The sequence below is a fragment of the Mirounga angustirostris genome, unplaced genomic scaffold, assembly GCF_029215605.1.
Source record: "Mirounga angustirostris isolate CCGP_5_RB_7025 unplaced genomic scaffold, mMirAng1.0.hap1 SCAF_4, whole genome shotgun sequence".
NCBI lineage: Eukaryota > Metazoa > Chordata > Mammalia > Carnivora > Phocidae > Mirounga > Mirounga angustirostris.
In genome coordinates this window covers 78,201,106-78,216,566 of record NW_026991712.1, presented here as the reverse complement: position 1 = coordinate 78,216,566, position 15,461 = coordinate 78,201,106, and the positions used below count along the sequence as shown (strand labels likewise).

The 15,461-nt window shown below is 38.3% G+C and overlaps 1 protein-coding gene across 7 annotated transcripts in view; it reads right to left on the bottom strand.

Moving 5' to 3' along the window:
- PXDNL (peroxidasin like) overlaps window positions 1-15,461 on the bottom strand; it is a 509,349-nt gene that overhangs the window by 136,928 nt on the left and 356,960 nt on the right. For 6 of the 7 annotated variants that reach the window (XM_064588349.1, XM_064588346.1, XM_064588351.1 and 3 more), the window contains 2 exons: window positions 13,049-13,315; window positions 1,925-2,041 (listed from right to left, as the gene is read on the bottom strand). In XM_064588349.1, coding sequence (XP_064444419.1) covers window positions 1,925-2,041; window positions 13,049-13,315 — 384 coding nt within the window. The remainder of the gene's footprint in view (window positions 1-1,924; window positions 2,042-13,048; window positions 13,316-15,461) is intronic. The other variant, XM_064588348.1, reaches the window with a different exon arrangement.

The window sequence follows — 15,461 nt, the reverse complement described above, 5'->3', positions numbered from 1 at the left end:
AGGCTGCTAATCCTCATGATCAATCCCACCCAGCCAACATTGCACTTTATCACCTCTGAGCTTATACTGAGTTTACACTCCTTGTGGCCATTAACAAGTTAATGGATTGTCATTCTCAACTATTTCAGTAACAATATGTTACTGTCAAAAGTAAATAGTCAACCTTTATTGTTAACAAATAAATGATAAATAAAAAATGGATAATAAATTTTAAAATAAATAATAAATTTTTAAAAATGATTTGCCTTTGTAAATAGTCAACTTTATTGACCATGTACACAAATGAGCCAAATACTCTTCTAAATGTTTATGAGTATAAATACATTCAAAAGAATCCCCAAATCACTCCCAGCATATATAAAGTAACTCCAGTAAAACCACAGTTAACTTACTTGCCCAAGGTCATGAAACTAGTAAATGAAGGAGGGAGATGTGAATCTTGGCTTTACAGCTTCAAAGTTCACCTCCTACCCACTCTACTCTTATAAAGATGAGAGCAAAAATTTTAGCCAGAAGAAGTTCACAAATGTTGATGTGCTTAGAATTTAACCTAGTTACCTGAACTAATATAAAAGTTAGCAATTCCAAGACCAGAGAAATCTTAGAGGGGCTCTCATCTCAGAGTGTAGACCTTAATCTCTAACACCCCAGGGATCACTGGAAGTGCCCAGCCCCTCAGGTTCACCCCACATCCCCCCCAACACGTAAAAGACAGCAGCTCTCTGGGCACCTGGATGGCTCAGTCAGTTAAGCCAGCAACTCTTGGTTTTGGCTCAGGTCATGATCTCATGAGTTGGTGAGATCCAGTCCATGTAGGGCTCCATGCTCAGCAGGGAGTCTGCTTAAAGATCTCTCCCTCTGTCCCTCCCCCCACTCATGCTCTCTTATGCGCTCTCTCTTGCAAATAAATAATTATTTACTAATAAATAAATATTTATTTTATGCTTATTAATAAATAAAAATACTTATAAATAAATAAAATAAATAACTTAATATAAATAAATAAATATTATATTTTTAAATAAATACTTAATAATAATAAATAAATAAATGTTTATTTGAGAGAGAGCACACACAAGTGGGTGGAGGGGCAGAGGGAGAGGGAGAAACAGACTCCCCACTGAGCAGGGAGCCTGAGGTGGGGCTTGATCCCAGGACCCTGGGATCATGACCTGAGCCTAAGGCAGATACTTAACCTACTGAGCCACCCAAGCACCGCACCCTCTCACCAAAAGTAGCTCTCTTTTACCCACTTAACATGCTAGAGTTTTACTTATGGTTGGTTTAACTGCACTTACGATTTCACTTTGTACAAAAAGAGAATTCTGCCACTTTAAAAAATATTTAAAACCACTAACTGTCCAATAATTTTATTTTAAAAATCAAGAAACTAAGACACCTGGGTGGCTCGGTCATTTAAGCCACTGCCTCCGGCTCAGGTCATGATCCCAGGGTCCTGGGATCGAGTCCCGCAATGGGCTCCTTGCTCAGCAGAGAGTCTGCATCTCTCTCTGCCTGCCACTCCCCCTGCTTGTGCTCTCTCTCTCTCTCTCTCTGAAAAATAAATAAAAATCTTTTAAAATAAATAAATAAATAAATAAATAAATAAATAAATAAATAAATCTCAAGAAACTGAATGAACTGGTGGTTGCCAGAGAGGAGAGGCGTGGGAGAATGAAAGAATTAAAAAAAAAAAAATAGATCCGGAAACTGAGTCCCAGAGACATTATCTGAGGAAGGCCACATATTCAAATGTTGAAACTTAACACATAACAGAAATTATGATGACATAGTTAATTCAAAGATTACATTTTGTGTGATGTTTTCATGTTCACAATATACCTATGATAATTAAACTGTTTTTTATCCCCTCATAATAAAGAAGGTATTTATCTCTTTTCACAATCACTTGATATGCTAATACCTGCTTTGGTCCAGGCAATTACTGGAGGTGGGTTCCCTTCAGCTTCACAGAGAAATTCTACAGTATGTCCTTCTAGCACCACTTGATCCCGGGGGATTATTGTGAATTGCGGAGGAGCTAAAGAGAATGAAAAATTATATCAAAATTAAAAATTACTCTAAAATTGTTAATAGTAAAGGAAAAAAGGAAATATGTTTAAATGTGTTACTTAATTAGAATTTGTTTCCAATTATTTTCACAAAAGCTATTAAGAATGTATAAGTGCTTGTGTATGTTTGTGCCTGCTTGCAAAGAAACCAAAAATATACATAGCTGATATGCAAAGCAGAAAAGTAGTAGTTAGTAGGAAGGAATTATTTCTAAACCTTATGAAGTCTGCTTCATATGTTATTTACTAACTGCAATAGACATATATAAAACTACAAATTGTATTTGAACAATTCACAAAATTGTTTCCTCCAAATTTTCATACACATCATAAAATTTGTTACCAGTTGCTCTATTAATTTCAGCAAAAAAATGTTTCCTATAACACGTGCTATGATACCTTTTGAAAACTCACATTTAGATCAAGATTTCCAAACCTTCAGATCTTTTACAGTTGAATTTGTTTAAATAGTAAATAGCTAATAGATGCATATGCAGTTATACAATCTATTCATGACTCTTTTATTAATATGAAAAAGAAATCTATATGACTATTTAAGGGCAATAATGCCTAAGTGATGGCATTTTCCAAACAACTCTATGAGATGACCTGACCTCTTCTCCTTGCTGTTAGATCTTTGTACTTACCCCTCGTTGCTCTTCCTCACCATCTGGATTTACAAGAATCATGATAAAATAAATAATATTCGGCAAATTGTATTTGTTTCAGCTTTCACATTGTGTTTAAGTAATAAAGACTTTTAAAAGTCTTCAATTCTAAGTAAGGCACTAGGCTAAACAATGGTAAAAGATAAATTATAAGGTCATAAAATTCATGAAAGCCCTCAGGAATGCCTGCAAGATATTTGTAATAGAGTCTTAGAAAAGTCAAGGTGGAAAATATCCCACAGATCAGCAGGCTCAGGCTCCATGTTCCACAGATGAAGAAATTTGGGCTGGGGGAGGTTGAACTGAATAACTCTCAGAGACATGATGAGAATTTAGGCCACTCAACCCCCAGCGTGATGTTCTTTCTGGACATTACACGAAATTTTTAAATTGCTAGGAATAATTTGAAGTGAGCAAAAATATTTCTACATTAAAAAATGGATTCATGACACAGTAGAAGAGCTATAAAGCAAAAGTAGGTAGTAGTTATGGCAAGTCATTTAGTCAAGGCACAACTGTTGGGAAATTTGACTTCAACTTTTTAATAGTAACTAAAACTCACAACTAGCCATGTCTGGCATTGTTATATTTCATATGTAGCTTTGTTATATTTTATATGTTCTCATAGAAAAATTATATTTTTAATCCAAGACTACATCCTACCAAAAAATAGGAAAGACATTTCATATTTTTTCCTAGCAGTAAAATGACCAATTTGCTAGATCAATGGAGAAATTTTGATCTAATGGGAAGAAAACCCAGAAGAGCTAAGCATCACAAAGGCAGGTAGTGCAGGCTGGAGGAATTCAACAGAAATAATGAGTTTGATATTTCTGGGCCTTTCACTTACAATGGTGGCCGTCAGTCCCACCTCCAATACTAACACACCACATGCTTAGATGAAGCGTTTTGCCATTTTATTAAAATCCACCCTTCTGGTGGATTTTACAAAACCCATGACTGTGCTGCCTCATACAAAAAAGCATTTTTATTTACATCATTGGTAACTATAGGCCCTTTCATCTAAGTGCCCCGTGCTGTGATTCACACCTTTCATTGAAGCTGTTTCTTTTTCATTTTATCATTTGTTCAGGCAGTCTAGGGAAGGAAATTAATTTGTGGGCAGTTGTGTTCTTGGCTTAAATAGACGTTAAAAGAACTAAAGAAAATTGACAGAACATCTGTTAAGATGACACAGAAAGGGGGCGCCTGGGTGGCTCAGTTGGTTAAGCGACTGCCTTCAGCTCAGGTCATGATCCTGGAGTCCCTGGATCGAGTCCCACATCGGGCTCCCTGCTCAGCAGGGAGTCTGCTTCTCCCTGTGACCCTCCCCCCTCTCATGTGTTCTCTCTCATTCTCTCTCTCTCTCAAATAAATAAATAAAATCTTTAAAAAAAAATGACACAGAAAGGGTACATCTTAAAATATTTAGTCTATGCACTAGGCAAATAAAAGAAGCCTCTTATAAATGTATCAAATGATTAATGGACCACATCAAGACCGATTAAAAATCTCAATACATAGACCTACAAGTAACCCAACTACACAGTTGCAAGAGACAAAAGATAATCAGGTGGCAATTTCAGTGCATACTGCCTAGTAAAAAGAAATCGTTAGTGCATTGTGGTATGAAAAATGAACAGCACCATAAATGTCAGAGTTCACTTAGACGTGAACTGATGCAGATGAAAAAATAGAAGTAGAAACTAAATGCAAGAAGCTGAGACACAGAAGATTAGATCAGTATGAAATAAAGGAGCCTGTGGGAGTGAAATTAGGCATTATGCTTCTAAACACCAGATATTAAATATAAAATAATGCAAGCAAAAAAGACCCCAAATACTATTTCTTTGGAAGCATTTTCAATCCTGACATATGGAAAGTCTAAACATAATGTTTGAGTCCTTTAAAAGTAATTTCCCCCAGGAGTTAACAAAGACATCAAGAAAAAAATTCATTTCTACACCTTTGTAGCACATAGAAAATGTTTTTCATGGTATTAACATTTCTAGGGGAAACACAATGTTTTCCTCAGACGTATGAACGGAAACAAGGAATTATTGGTCTATTGCTACTTAAAGAGTTGATGTTAAGCAAAAACAACTTGGAAAACATTTACCAAATGCTGAAAACCCAGGATGGATGAAGTACTGTGACTTCTAGTGGGACGATTCCTCTGCTCCCCAGAAGCCAGCACTCACAGTCCCAAAATTGCCCCAACTCCATGTTTCAAAACTGTCTTCATGGAGTGCCTGGGTGGCTCAAGTCATTTAAGCATCTGCCTTCAGCTCTGGTCATGATCCCAGGGCCCTAGGAGGTTCAGGTCATGATCCCAGGGTCCTGGGAAGCTCAGATCATGAGTTCAGGGTCTTGGGATGGAGCCCCGCATCAGGCTCCCTACCCAAAGGGGAGGATGCTTCTCTCTCTGCCCCTCCCCCCAACTCATTCCCTCTCTCTCTCTCTCTCTCACTTATGTAGAAATCTTAAGAAAATAAAAATAAAAAAATAAACTGTTTTGATTCTATGTTTCCCAGTGTCTGGTTTTTTGCTAGGTAACATCTTATGCAAATATGTTATGTCTTAAGTAAATTATAATGTTCATGGCTGCAGGAAGCCCTTAAAATGCATCACTATAAATTGTTGTATGTTTGTCAGCTAATGAAAACCGGTTTGGGGTACAACAGGACTTTTGGTATCATTCCAATAAGACTTATATTCTGATGTTTACTAAACCTCTTAGCCCAGGTGTAGGAGACATGGATTTCGTCTAGTGCCAGGAATTCAGCTAGATAGGGATCAAACCATTCTGAACACCTACGAACTCAACAGGAGATCGAGGAAAAGCATAGCAACTCTCTGAGCAGAAAAATGACCACTTTCTGGAAGGTAGGATGTGTGGAGAAGTGAATCCGAGGCGATATTTGGGAGGATAGACAGCAGGGGAGGGGGCCTCCATCGGCCACTTCTGGCAAGTGGTAGAGCCGCAGAGCATAAAATTGGAACTTTTAGAAGTCGGCTCCGCTGAGGGATGTCGCTCCAGTGGCTAAGTGGGGGGTGGAACCCTCTTGGGACAGTGTGGTCTCAGGACCCTCAGGGTCACAGAAAGACCAGGGGTGCCTGAGTGCAGCAGAGCTCCCAGGTATCAGAGCAAGGAAGCCAGCTGCTGAGACAGAGCCTAGGAGTGGGCTCTCAGTTCGGGGTTGCCATAAACCATGACACACGGCACAGTCAGATCTTTTCCAGCAGGGACCCAACAAGCAGCAGATCTGGGGAGACTCCCCTTCCTCCCCTGGGAAGAGTGGCATGGGAGCACACCGCAGGGATCTGCTGGGTTTGGAGACTCCACATGGGGTCATGTGCCAGAGATAGAAATGCTCGGTCACAGGCCGGGTGGGCACAGAGTGTGGCCAGAGAACAGGGAAATGGAAGTGACTGACTGCTTTTCTCTGGGGGCTCACTGAGGAGTGGGGGCCCAAGTTCTCGGATCCTCCAGGGCAGCAATTAGGAGGCCGCCATTTTCACAATCATCCTCCAAAGCTGTAGGGAAAGTTTGTAGGGAACAAAAGCTCCCAAGAGCAAACCCAAGCAAATAACTTAGCCTGGATCCAGCAAGGGCGAGGCAATTCCGCCTCCAGCAAAGACATTTGGGAGCCATGGCAACAGACCCCTCCCCCAGAAGATCAGCTAGAATAGCCAGTCAAGACCAAGTTTACAAATCAATGAGAACGGCAGAACTCCAGCACTAGGGGAATACTGAACATAGAATTCACAGCTTTTTCCCCATGATTCTTTAATCTTTCAAAGTTAATTTTTTTTAACTGTCTTTTTTTCTTTTTTTTTTTTTTGAATTTTTCTTTTTCCCTTTTTCAACCAACATCTTATCAATCCCTTTTTTAAAAAATCTTTTTTATTTTTCAGTTTTAGAGTCATATTCGATCCCTTCATAGTAGTTACCCTTATTTTTTTTGATATATATATATATATGTTGTTCTCTTTAAAATGTTGAGATACAGTTTCTTCTTAACAGATCAAAATATACCCTAAATCTCTAGTGTATGGCTTTGTTCTAGTGTCCTGCCTGATCACATTCTCTCCTTTTTTTTTTAAATCTTCTTTCTTTTTTCAACCAATTTCTAATCTTATCAATGCCTTTTATAAAATCTCATAATTTTCATCTTTACAGTCATATTCCCTCCCTTCATAGTATTAACCCTTATTTTTGTACATATATAAGTTTCTCTTTCTTTAAAATTTTGGGAGGCATTTTTTCTAACCGACCAAAATACAAATACAAAATACACCCAAACTCTAGTGTGTGGCACTGATCTATGCACCAGCCTGATCATATTTGATCATATTCTGTTTTTTGTTTTGTTTTGTTTTGTTTTTGTTTGTGTTTATCTTTCTCTTTTTTTCTTTCTTTCCCTTTATTTTCCCCCAGTTTCAGGTCTTTTCTGATTGTTTAGTGTTTATTTTCTGGGGATGTTGGTACCCTGTTAGCATTTTGTTCTCTCATTCATCTATTCTCCTCTGGACAAAATGACAAGATGGAAAAAAATCACCTCAACAAAAAGAACAAGAGGCAGTACCAACTGCCAGGGATCTAATCAATATGGACATTAGTACAATGTTGGAACTAGAGTTCAGAATGATGATTTTAAAGACACCAGCCAGGCTTGAAAAAGCATGGAAGATATTAGAGAAACCCTTTCTGGAGAAATAAAAGAACTAAAATCTAACCAAGTCAAAATCAAAAAGGCAATTAATGAGGTGCAATAAAAAATGGAGGCTCTAACTGCTAGGATAAATGAGGCAGAAGAGAGAATTAGTGATATAGAAGACCAAATGGTGGGGAACAAAGAAGCTGAGAAAAAGTGAGATAAACAACTACTGCATCATGAGGGCAGAATTTGAGGGATAAGCAATACCATAAGATGAAACAACATTAGAATAATTGGGATCCCAGAAGAAGAAGGTAGGGGCAGAAGGTATATTTCAGCAAATTATAGCAGAGAACTTCCCTAATTTGGAGAAGGAAACAGGCATCAAAATCCAGGAGGCACAGAAAACCCCACTCAAAATCAATAAAAATAGGTCAATGCCCTGACATCTAATAGTAAAACTGACGAGTCTCAGAGGCAAAGAGAAAATCCTGAAAGCAGCTTGGGAGAAGATATCTGTAACCTACAATGGTAGAAACATTAGATTGGCAACAAACCTATCCACAGAGACCTGGCAGGCCAGAAAGGACTGACATGATATATTCAGAGCACTAAATGAGAAAAATATGCAGCCAAGAATATATATCCAGCTAAGCTCTCATTGAAAATAGAAGGAGAGATCAAAAGCTTCCAGGACAAACAAAAACTAAAGGAATTTGCAAACACAAAACTAGCCCTACAAGAAATATTGAAAGGGATCCTCTAAGCAAAGAGAGAGCCTAAAAGCAACATAGAACAGAAAGGAACACAGACAACATACAGTAACAGTCACCTTACAGGCAATACAATGGCACTAAATGCATATCTTTCGATAGTTACCCTGAATGTAAATGGGCTAAATGCCCCAATCAAAAGACACAGGCTATCAGATTGGATAAAAAAAAAAGACCCATCGATATGCTGTCTGCAAGAGACTCATTTTAGACTCAAAGATGCCCCCAGATTGAAAGTGAAGAGGTGGAAAACCATTTACCATGCTAAAGGACACCAAATGAAAGCTGGGGGGGGGGGGGCAATCCTTATATCAGACAAATTAGATTTTAAACCAAGGATTGTAATAAGAGATGAGGAAGGACACTATATCCTACTTAAAGGGTCTAATCAACAAGAAGATCTAACAATTGTAAATATCTATGTCCCTAACATGGGAGCAGCCATTATATAAGGCAATTAATAACAAAAGCAAAGAAACACATCAACAACAATACAATAATAGTGGGGGACTTTAACACACCCTTCAATGAAATGGACAGATCATCTAAGCAAAAGATCAACAAGGAAATAAAAACTTTAAATGACACACTGGACCAAATGGACTTCACAGATCTATTCAGAACATTCCATCACAAAGCAACAGAATACACATTCTTCTCTAGTAGTAGAAGAATTCATGGAACACTCTCCAGAATAGATCACATCCTAGGTCACAAATCAGGTCTCAACTGGTACCAAAAGATTGGAATCATTCCCTGCATATTTTCAGACCACAATGCTTTGAAACTAGAACTCAATCACAACAGGTACATTAGAAAGATTTCAAATACATGGACGCTAAAGAGCATCCTACTAAAGAATGAATGGTTCAACCAGGAAATTACAGAACACTTAAAAAAAATCATGGAAAGAAATGAAAATGAAAACACAACTGTTCAAAATCTTTGGGATGCAGCAAAGGCAGTCCTAAGAGGAAAGTATATAGCAATACAAGCCTTTCTCAAGAAACAAGAAAGGTCTCAAGTACACAACCTAACCCTACACCTAAAGGAACTAGAGAAAGAACAGCAAACAAACTTAAACCCAACAGGAAAAGAGAAATAAAAAAGATCAGAGCAGAAATCAATGAAATAGAAACCAAAAGAACAGTAGAACAAATCAATGAAACTAGGAGCTGTTTTTTTGAAAGAATTAACAAGATTGATAAACCCCTGGCCAGGCTTATCAAAAAGAAAAGAGAAATGACCCAAATCAACAAAATCATGAATAAAAGAGGAGAGATCACAACCAGCACCAAAGAAATACAAACAATTATAAGAACATATTATGAGCAACTCTATGCCAGCAAATTAGATAACCTGGAAGAAATGGATGCATTCCTAAAGATGTATCAACAAGCAAAACTGAACCAGGAAGAAATGGAAAACCTGAACAGACCTATAACCACTAAGGACAATGAAGCAGTCATCAAAAATCTCCCAACAAACAAAAGCCTAGGGCCAGATGGCTTCCCAGGGGAATTCTACCAAACATTTCAAGAAGAATTAATACCTACTCTGAAACTGTTCCAAAAAATAGAAATGTAAGGAGAACTTCCAAACTTGTTTTATGAGGCCAGCATTACCTTGATCCCCAAACCAGACAAAGACCCCATCAAAAAGGAGAATTACAGACCAATATCCCTGATGAAAATGAATGCAAAAATTCTGACCAAAATACTAGCCAATAGGATCCAACAGTACATTGAAAGGATTATTCACCATGACCAAGTGGGATTTATCCCTGGGATGCAAGGTTGGTTCAACATCAGCAAATCAAAAAACTTTTGAAAAGTACAGCATCCTTTCTTGATCAAAACTCTTCAGAGTATAGGGATAGAGGGTACATACCTCAATATCATAAAAGCCATCTAGGAAAAACCCATAACGAATATCATTCTCAATGTGGGAACACGGCAGGGATGTGCACTATCACCACTGTTATTCAACATAGTATTAAATGTCCTAGCCACAGTAATAAGAAAACAAAAAGAAATAAAAGGCATCCGAATCAGTAAAGAAGTCAAACTCTCACTCTTTGCAGATGATATGATACTTTATGTGGAAAACCCAAAAGACTCCACCCCAAAACTGCTAGAACTCATAGAGGAATTCAATAAAGTGGCAGGATATAAAATCAATGTACAGAAATCAGTGGCATTCCTATACACTAACAACAAGACAGAAGAAAGAGAAATTAAGGAGTTGATCCCATTTACAATTGCACCCAAAACCATAAGATACCTAGGAATAAATCTAACCAAAGAGGCAAAGAATCTGTACTCAGGAAACTATAAAATACTCATGAAAGAAATTGAGAAAGGCACAAAGAAATGGAAAAACGTTCCACGCTCATGGATTGGATAAACAAATATTGTGAAGAAGTCAATGCTACCTAGAGAAATCTACACATTCAATGCAATCCCCATCAAAATACCATCCACTTTTTTCAAAGAAATGGAACAAATAATCCTAAAATTTGTATGGAACCAGAAAAGACCCCAAATAGCCAGAGGAATGTTGAAAAAGAAAAGAAAAGCTGGCGGCATCACAATTCTGGACTTCAAACTCTATTACAAAGCTGTCATCATCAAGACAGTATGGTACTGGCAAAAAACAGACACATAGATCAATGAAACAGAATAGAGAGCCCAGAAATGGAACCTCAACTTTATGGTCAACTAATCTTCAACAAAGCAGGAAAGAAAGTCCAGTGAAAAAAAGACAGTCTCTTCAACAAAGGGTATTGGGAAAATTGGACAGCCACATGCAGAAGAATGAAACTGGACCATTTCCTTACACCACACACAAAAATAGACTCAAAATAGTTGAAAGACCTAAATGTGAGACAGGAGTCTATCAAAATCCTAAAGGAGAACACAGGCAGCAACCTCTTTGACCTCAGCTGCAGCAACTTCTTCCTAGAAACATCACCAAAGGCAAGGAAAGCAAGGGCAAAAATGAGCTATTGGGACTTCATCAAGATAAAAAGCTTTTGCACAGCAAAAGAAACAGTCAACTAAACCAAAAGACAACCGACAGAACGGGAGAAGATATTTGCAAATGACATATCAGATAAAGGACTAGTATCCAAAATCTATAAAGAACTTATCAAACTCAACACCCAAAGAACAAATGATCCAATCAAGAAATGGTCAGAAGACATGAACAGACACTTTTCCAAAGAAGACATCCAAATGGCCAACAGACACATGAAAAAGTGTTCAACATTGCTTGGCATTAGGGAAATCCAAATCAGAACCTCAATGAGATATCACCTCACACCAGTCAGAATGGCTAAAATTAACAAGTCAGGAAACGACAGATGTTGGCGGGGATGTGGAGAAAGGGGAATCCTCCTACACTGTTGGTGGGAATGCAAACTGGTGCAGCCACTCTGGAAAACAGTATGGAGGTTCTTCAAGAAGTTGAAAATAGAGCTACCATATGATCCAGCAATTGCACTACTGGGTATTTACCCCAAAGATACAAATGTAGGGATCCAAAGGGGCACGTGCACCCTGATGTTTACAGCAGCAATGTCCACAATAGCCAAACTGTGTAAAGAGCCAAGATGTCCATCAACAGATGAATGGATAAAGAAGATGTGGTATATATATATATATATACAATGGAATATTATGCAGTCATCAAAAGGAATGAAATCTTGCCATTTGCAATGACGTGGCTGGAACTGGAGAGTGTTATGCTGAGCGAAATAAGTCAATCAGAGAAAGACATGTATCATATGACCTCACTGATATGAGGAATTCTTAACTCAGGAAACAAACTGAGGGTTGCTGGAGTGGTGGGAGGTGGGAGGGATGGGGTGGTGGGTGATAGACATTAGGGAGGGTATGTGCTATGGTGAGCTCTATGAATCATGCAAGACTGTTCAATCACAGATCTGTACCTCTGAAACAAATAATACATTATATGTTTAAAAAAGAAGAAGAAGAAGAAGGAGATAGCAGGGGGGGAAATCGGAGGGGAAATGAACCATGAGAGATGATGTACTCTGAAAAACTGAGGGTTCTAGAGGGGTGGACGTTGGGAGGATGGGTTAGCCTGGTGATGGGTATTAAAGCGGGCATGTTCTGCATGGAGCACTGGGTGTTATACACAAATAATGAATCATGGAACACTACGGCAAAAACTAATGACGTAATGTATGGTGATTAACATAATATAATTAAAAAAAAAAACTAAACCTCTTAGCCCACAAGGAGTGTTGAGTATCTGTGCTCACACATGCACATGCACCTAAACCCACACACACAACCACCACAACAGACAGGGAAAGGCAGCCCAGTTCAGAACAAAAGCAGAGCAGAAAAACATGAGTTCTTTACAACAGGATTACATGCCCATGCATATATATTATTTATAGTGTTCAGAATCGTTTTATTACTGCTTTTGTTACCCATCCCAGGCCCATAAGAGCCATCAGCATAGTTCTAAGCTATGTCAGTAGGCAGCTTGGTAAGTGATTATGAACATCGGGCACAGCATTTTCACTTTCATATCTGAAGTGTCTTTCCTACATCTGTGAAGTATCCTGAAGCACAAATATCTTTTGACAGTTTGCTGCCAAATGACTTCATCTCTTTTGTTGCTAATGGTTGATTATAACATCTGGATAAAGACTGAAGTGAAAAAAAATCCAAGTTTTAATATGAAGCAGATTAGTTTTGAAAATTCTATTATGTCAAAAATAAATGGCAAATACAAAAATCTCTTCACTGATTTACATGACATTATTTTTTTTAGGTTGAAAAATAATTTTCTGAATGTGGCAGCATGAACATTTCAATCATGACCCCTTGCTCCCATACCTTGTACAATTATGTTTGCTGTAGCTTGAACAGAGCCTTCATTATTGTCGGCATGACAGGTAAATTGACCATGATCCTGCAGGGTGACATTCTGCAAGTATAGTCCTCCAGAAGTAGCCAGGTGCCTGGATCCATCCAGGGCCTCTCCACTGCCCCTAGTCCAAGTAACATGGGGGTGTGGGTGGCCTGTGGCCATACATTCCAAAGTTGTGCTGGTGCCAATTAAAACCTCTGTGTCCTGGGGCTGGATTATAAAACTAGGCTTGGCTAAAGGAAAGAGAAAAACAAAACAAAATACAACCAGTAGCAGTTAAGAAGTTTTATTTATTCTACATTGTGGGGGTTTTTTTAAGATTTTTTATTTTTTTTTATTAGAGAGAGAGAGTACAAGCCGGGGGAGCAGCAGACAGAGGGAGAGGGAGAAGCAAGCTCCCCACCAAGCAGAGGGTTGGACTTGGGGCTTGATCCCAGGGCCCGGGGATCATGACCTGAGCCAAAGGCAGACGCTGAGCCACCCAGGCACCCCTCTACACTGTGGTTCTTAAAATTTTTGTCAATTTCAAAATTCCTTTATACTAAAATATTATATACATACATTAAATTCTCAAATAGTTAAATCTAAAACATTTGGGTCTTAAATCTAGATTGATATAAATGTGCAATTTTTTTAGTAGATTGCTTCCCTTGATGCCATCATCACAGACACTGCTAGTGCCCACCTATTTTTTATTTTAGGGGCTAACTGTTCAAATTAGCCTTCTCAGACTCTCTTGCAGTTAAGGGTATCCATGTGACACAGTTCTACCAGTGAGATGTAGGCACACGTCCCTGAAAGAGTTTTCTTCCCATATAAAAGAACAGTTTAACTAGTCATTGCCTTTACTCCTGTTTGCTACCTGGCACTCAGGCATGAGTTTGGGTTACAAGAGCCAACTTGGGCCACGAGGTGACAATTATGAAATGGAGAAAAAGGTCTCAATGCAAAGGACTGAAGAATAGAAAGATATCATTGGAGTATTGGGCTAATGTGGCAGCTCTGTCCAGACTCCTGCACTGCTTGTGGCATACGAATAAACCACATTCCCAGGTGCACATGTGCACACGTTCACACACACACACACACACACACACACACACACTGTGTTTAAGCCATTTCTCATCAAATTTTGTGTCACTTTCAGCCAAATATAATACAAATTGACTTGCTAAGTATCCTTGTAAATACAAAATTTAGACTTCCATATGGAGTGTTCCACTCACTGATTCATAAGAGTTTCATCTTTTCTGGAAATCTCAAGCAGAAATTAAATACTTATGAGGATGTTAAACATGCTTAGTTACTGGGTCTAATTTTGGGGGGCTCCTTAATTTCTGAGATGAATATACCATTAAGAGTAGAGAGAAATTTATTTAATCTAATTCAACAAGCAAGATTTACTTTAATTTTAACAATATTGAATGCCTTAAGTTAGATAAAATGCTAGATGTTGGGAAGATACAAAGATGCACAGGATACTCCTTTCTTCATAAGCTTATGCTTTAGCTACAAGGATAGAAGACAAACCACATAATCTGAAGAACTACAACATACTTTGGAAATCATTATATTACAGTAAGGTATAAAGTGCTATAGAGAAATGGAAAGAACTATTATAATAATTGAGGCATGAAAGGTTTTTGAAGTGAATCAATGGCAGTGGAAATGAAAAGGAAGACAATCTGATACATCTTGGAACCAAATTTCTAGAGACTTGATGAAGACAAGATAGCAATGGAGGCTGAATCTGAAGTTTTGGGAAGATAATAATATCAACAGTGATGGAAAACATAAGATGGAGTGCAGGTGAATGTGCTTGAGGAACATAAAACATTCACATTTGAAAATGAACAATAGTGCTCACTTCGGCAGCACATATACTAAAAATGAACAATAAGACAGTAGTGAGATCAATCTAAATCTCAGGAAAGATACCAGCAATAAAATCTTTGAAGTGTACATTAATTACTCAAGTTGGATGTTTGGGAATTGCTTTAAAACTCAAGGAGAGCTCAATGGAGGAAGAAGAAATGTGGTTAGGGCAGGCAGAATGGACAAAAAGCAGGTGGGGAGGGTGTGAGTAATGGCACAGTTGAGGCAGGCTGAAGGCCTTGGGAAAGAAGGAGAGGACCTTCAGAAAGGATCAGGAGGAAGTGGTGCCCAGAAGTCAAAGTAGGAATACTCCAGTGTGCAGTGTCAGGCTTGACCTGGAGGGCAAAGTGAATGACACTTTGGAAGGAGCTAGTGGGTTTGCCAATCAGAAATTACTGACGAACTCTGTAAGGAATTCCCATATTCAGTCAATCTCTGATTGAAATGTATTATTTCTCCTGGAATAACGCTTCATTCAGGGATGTTTTCTCTACTCCCTCCATC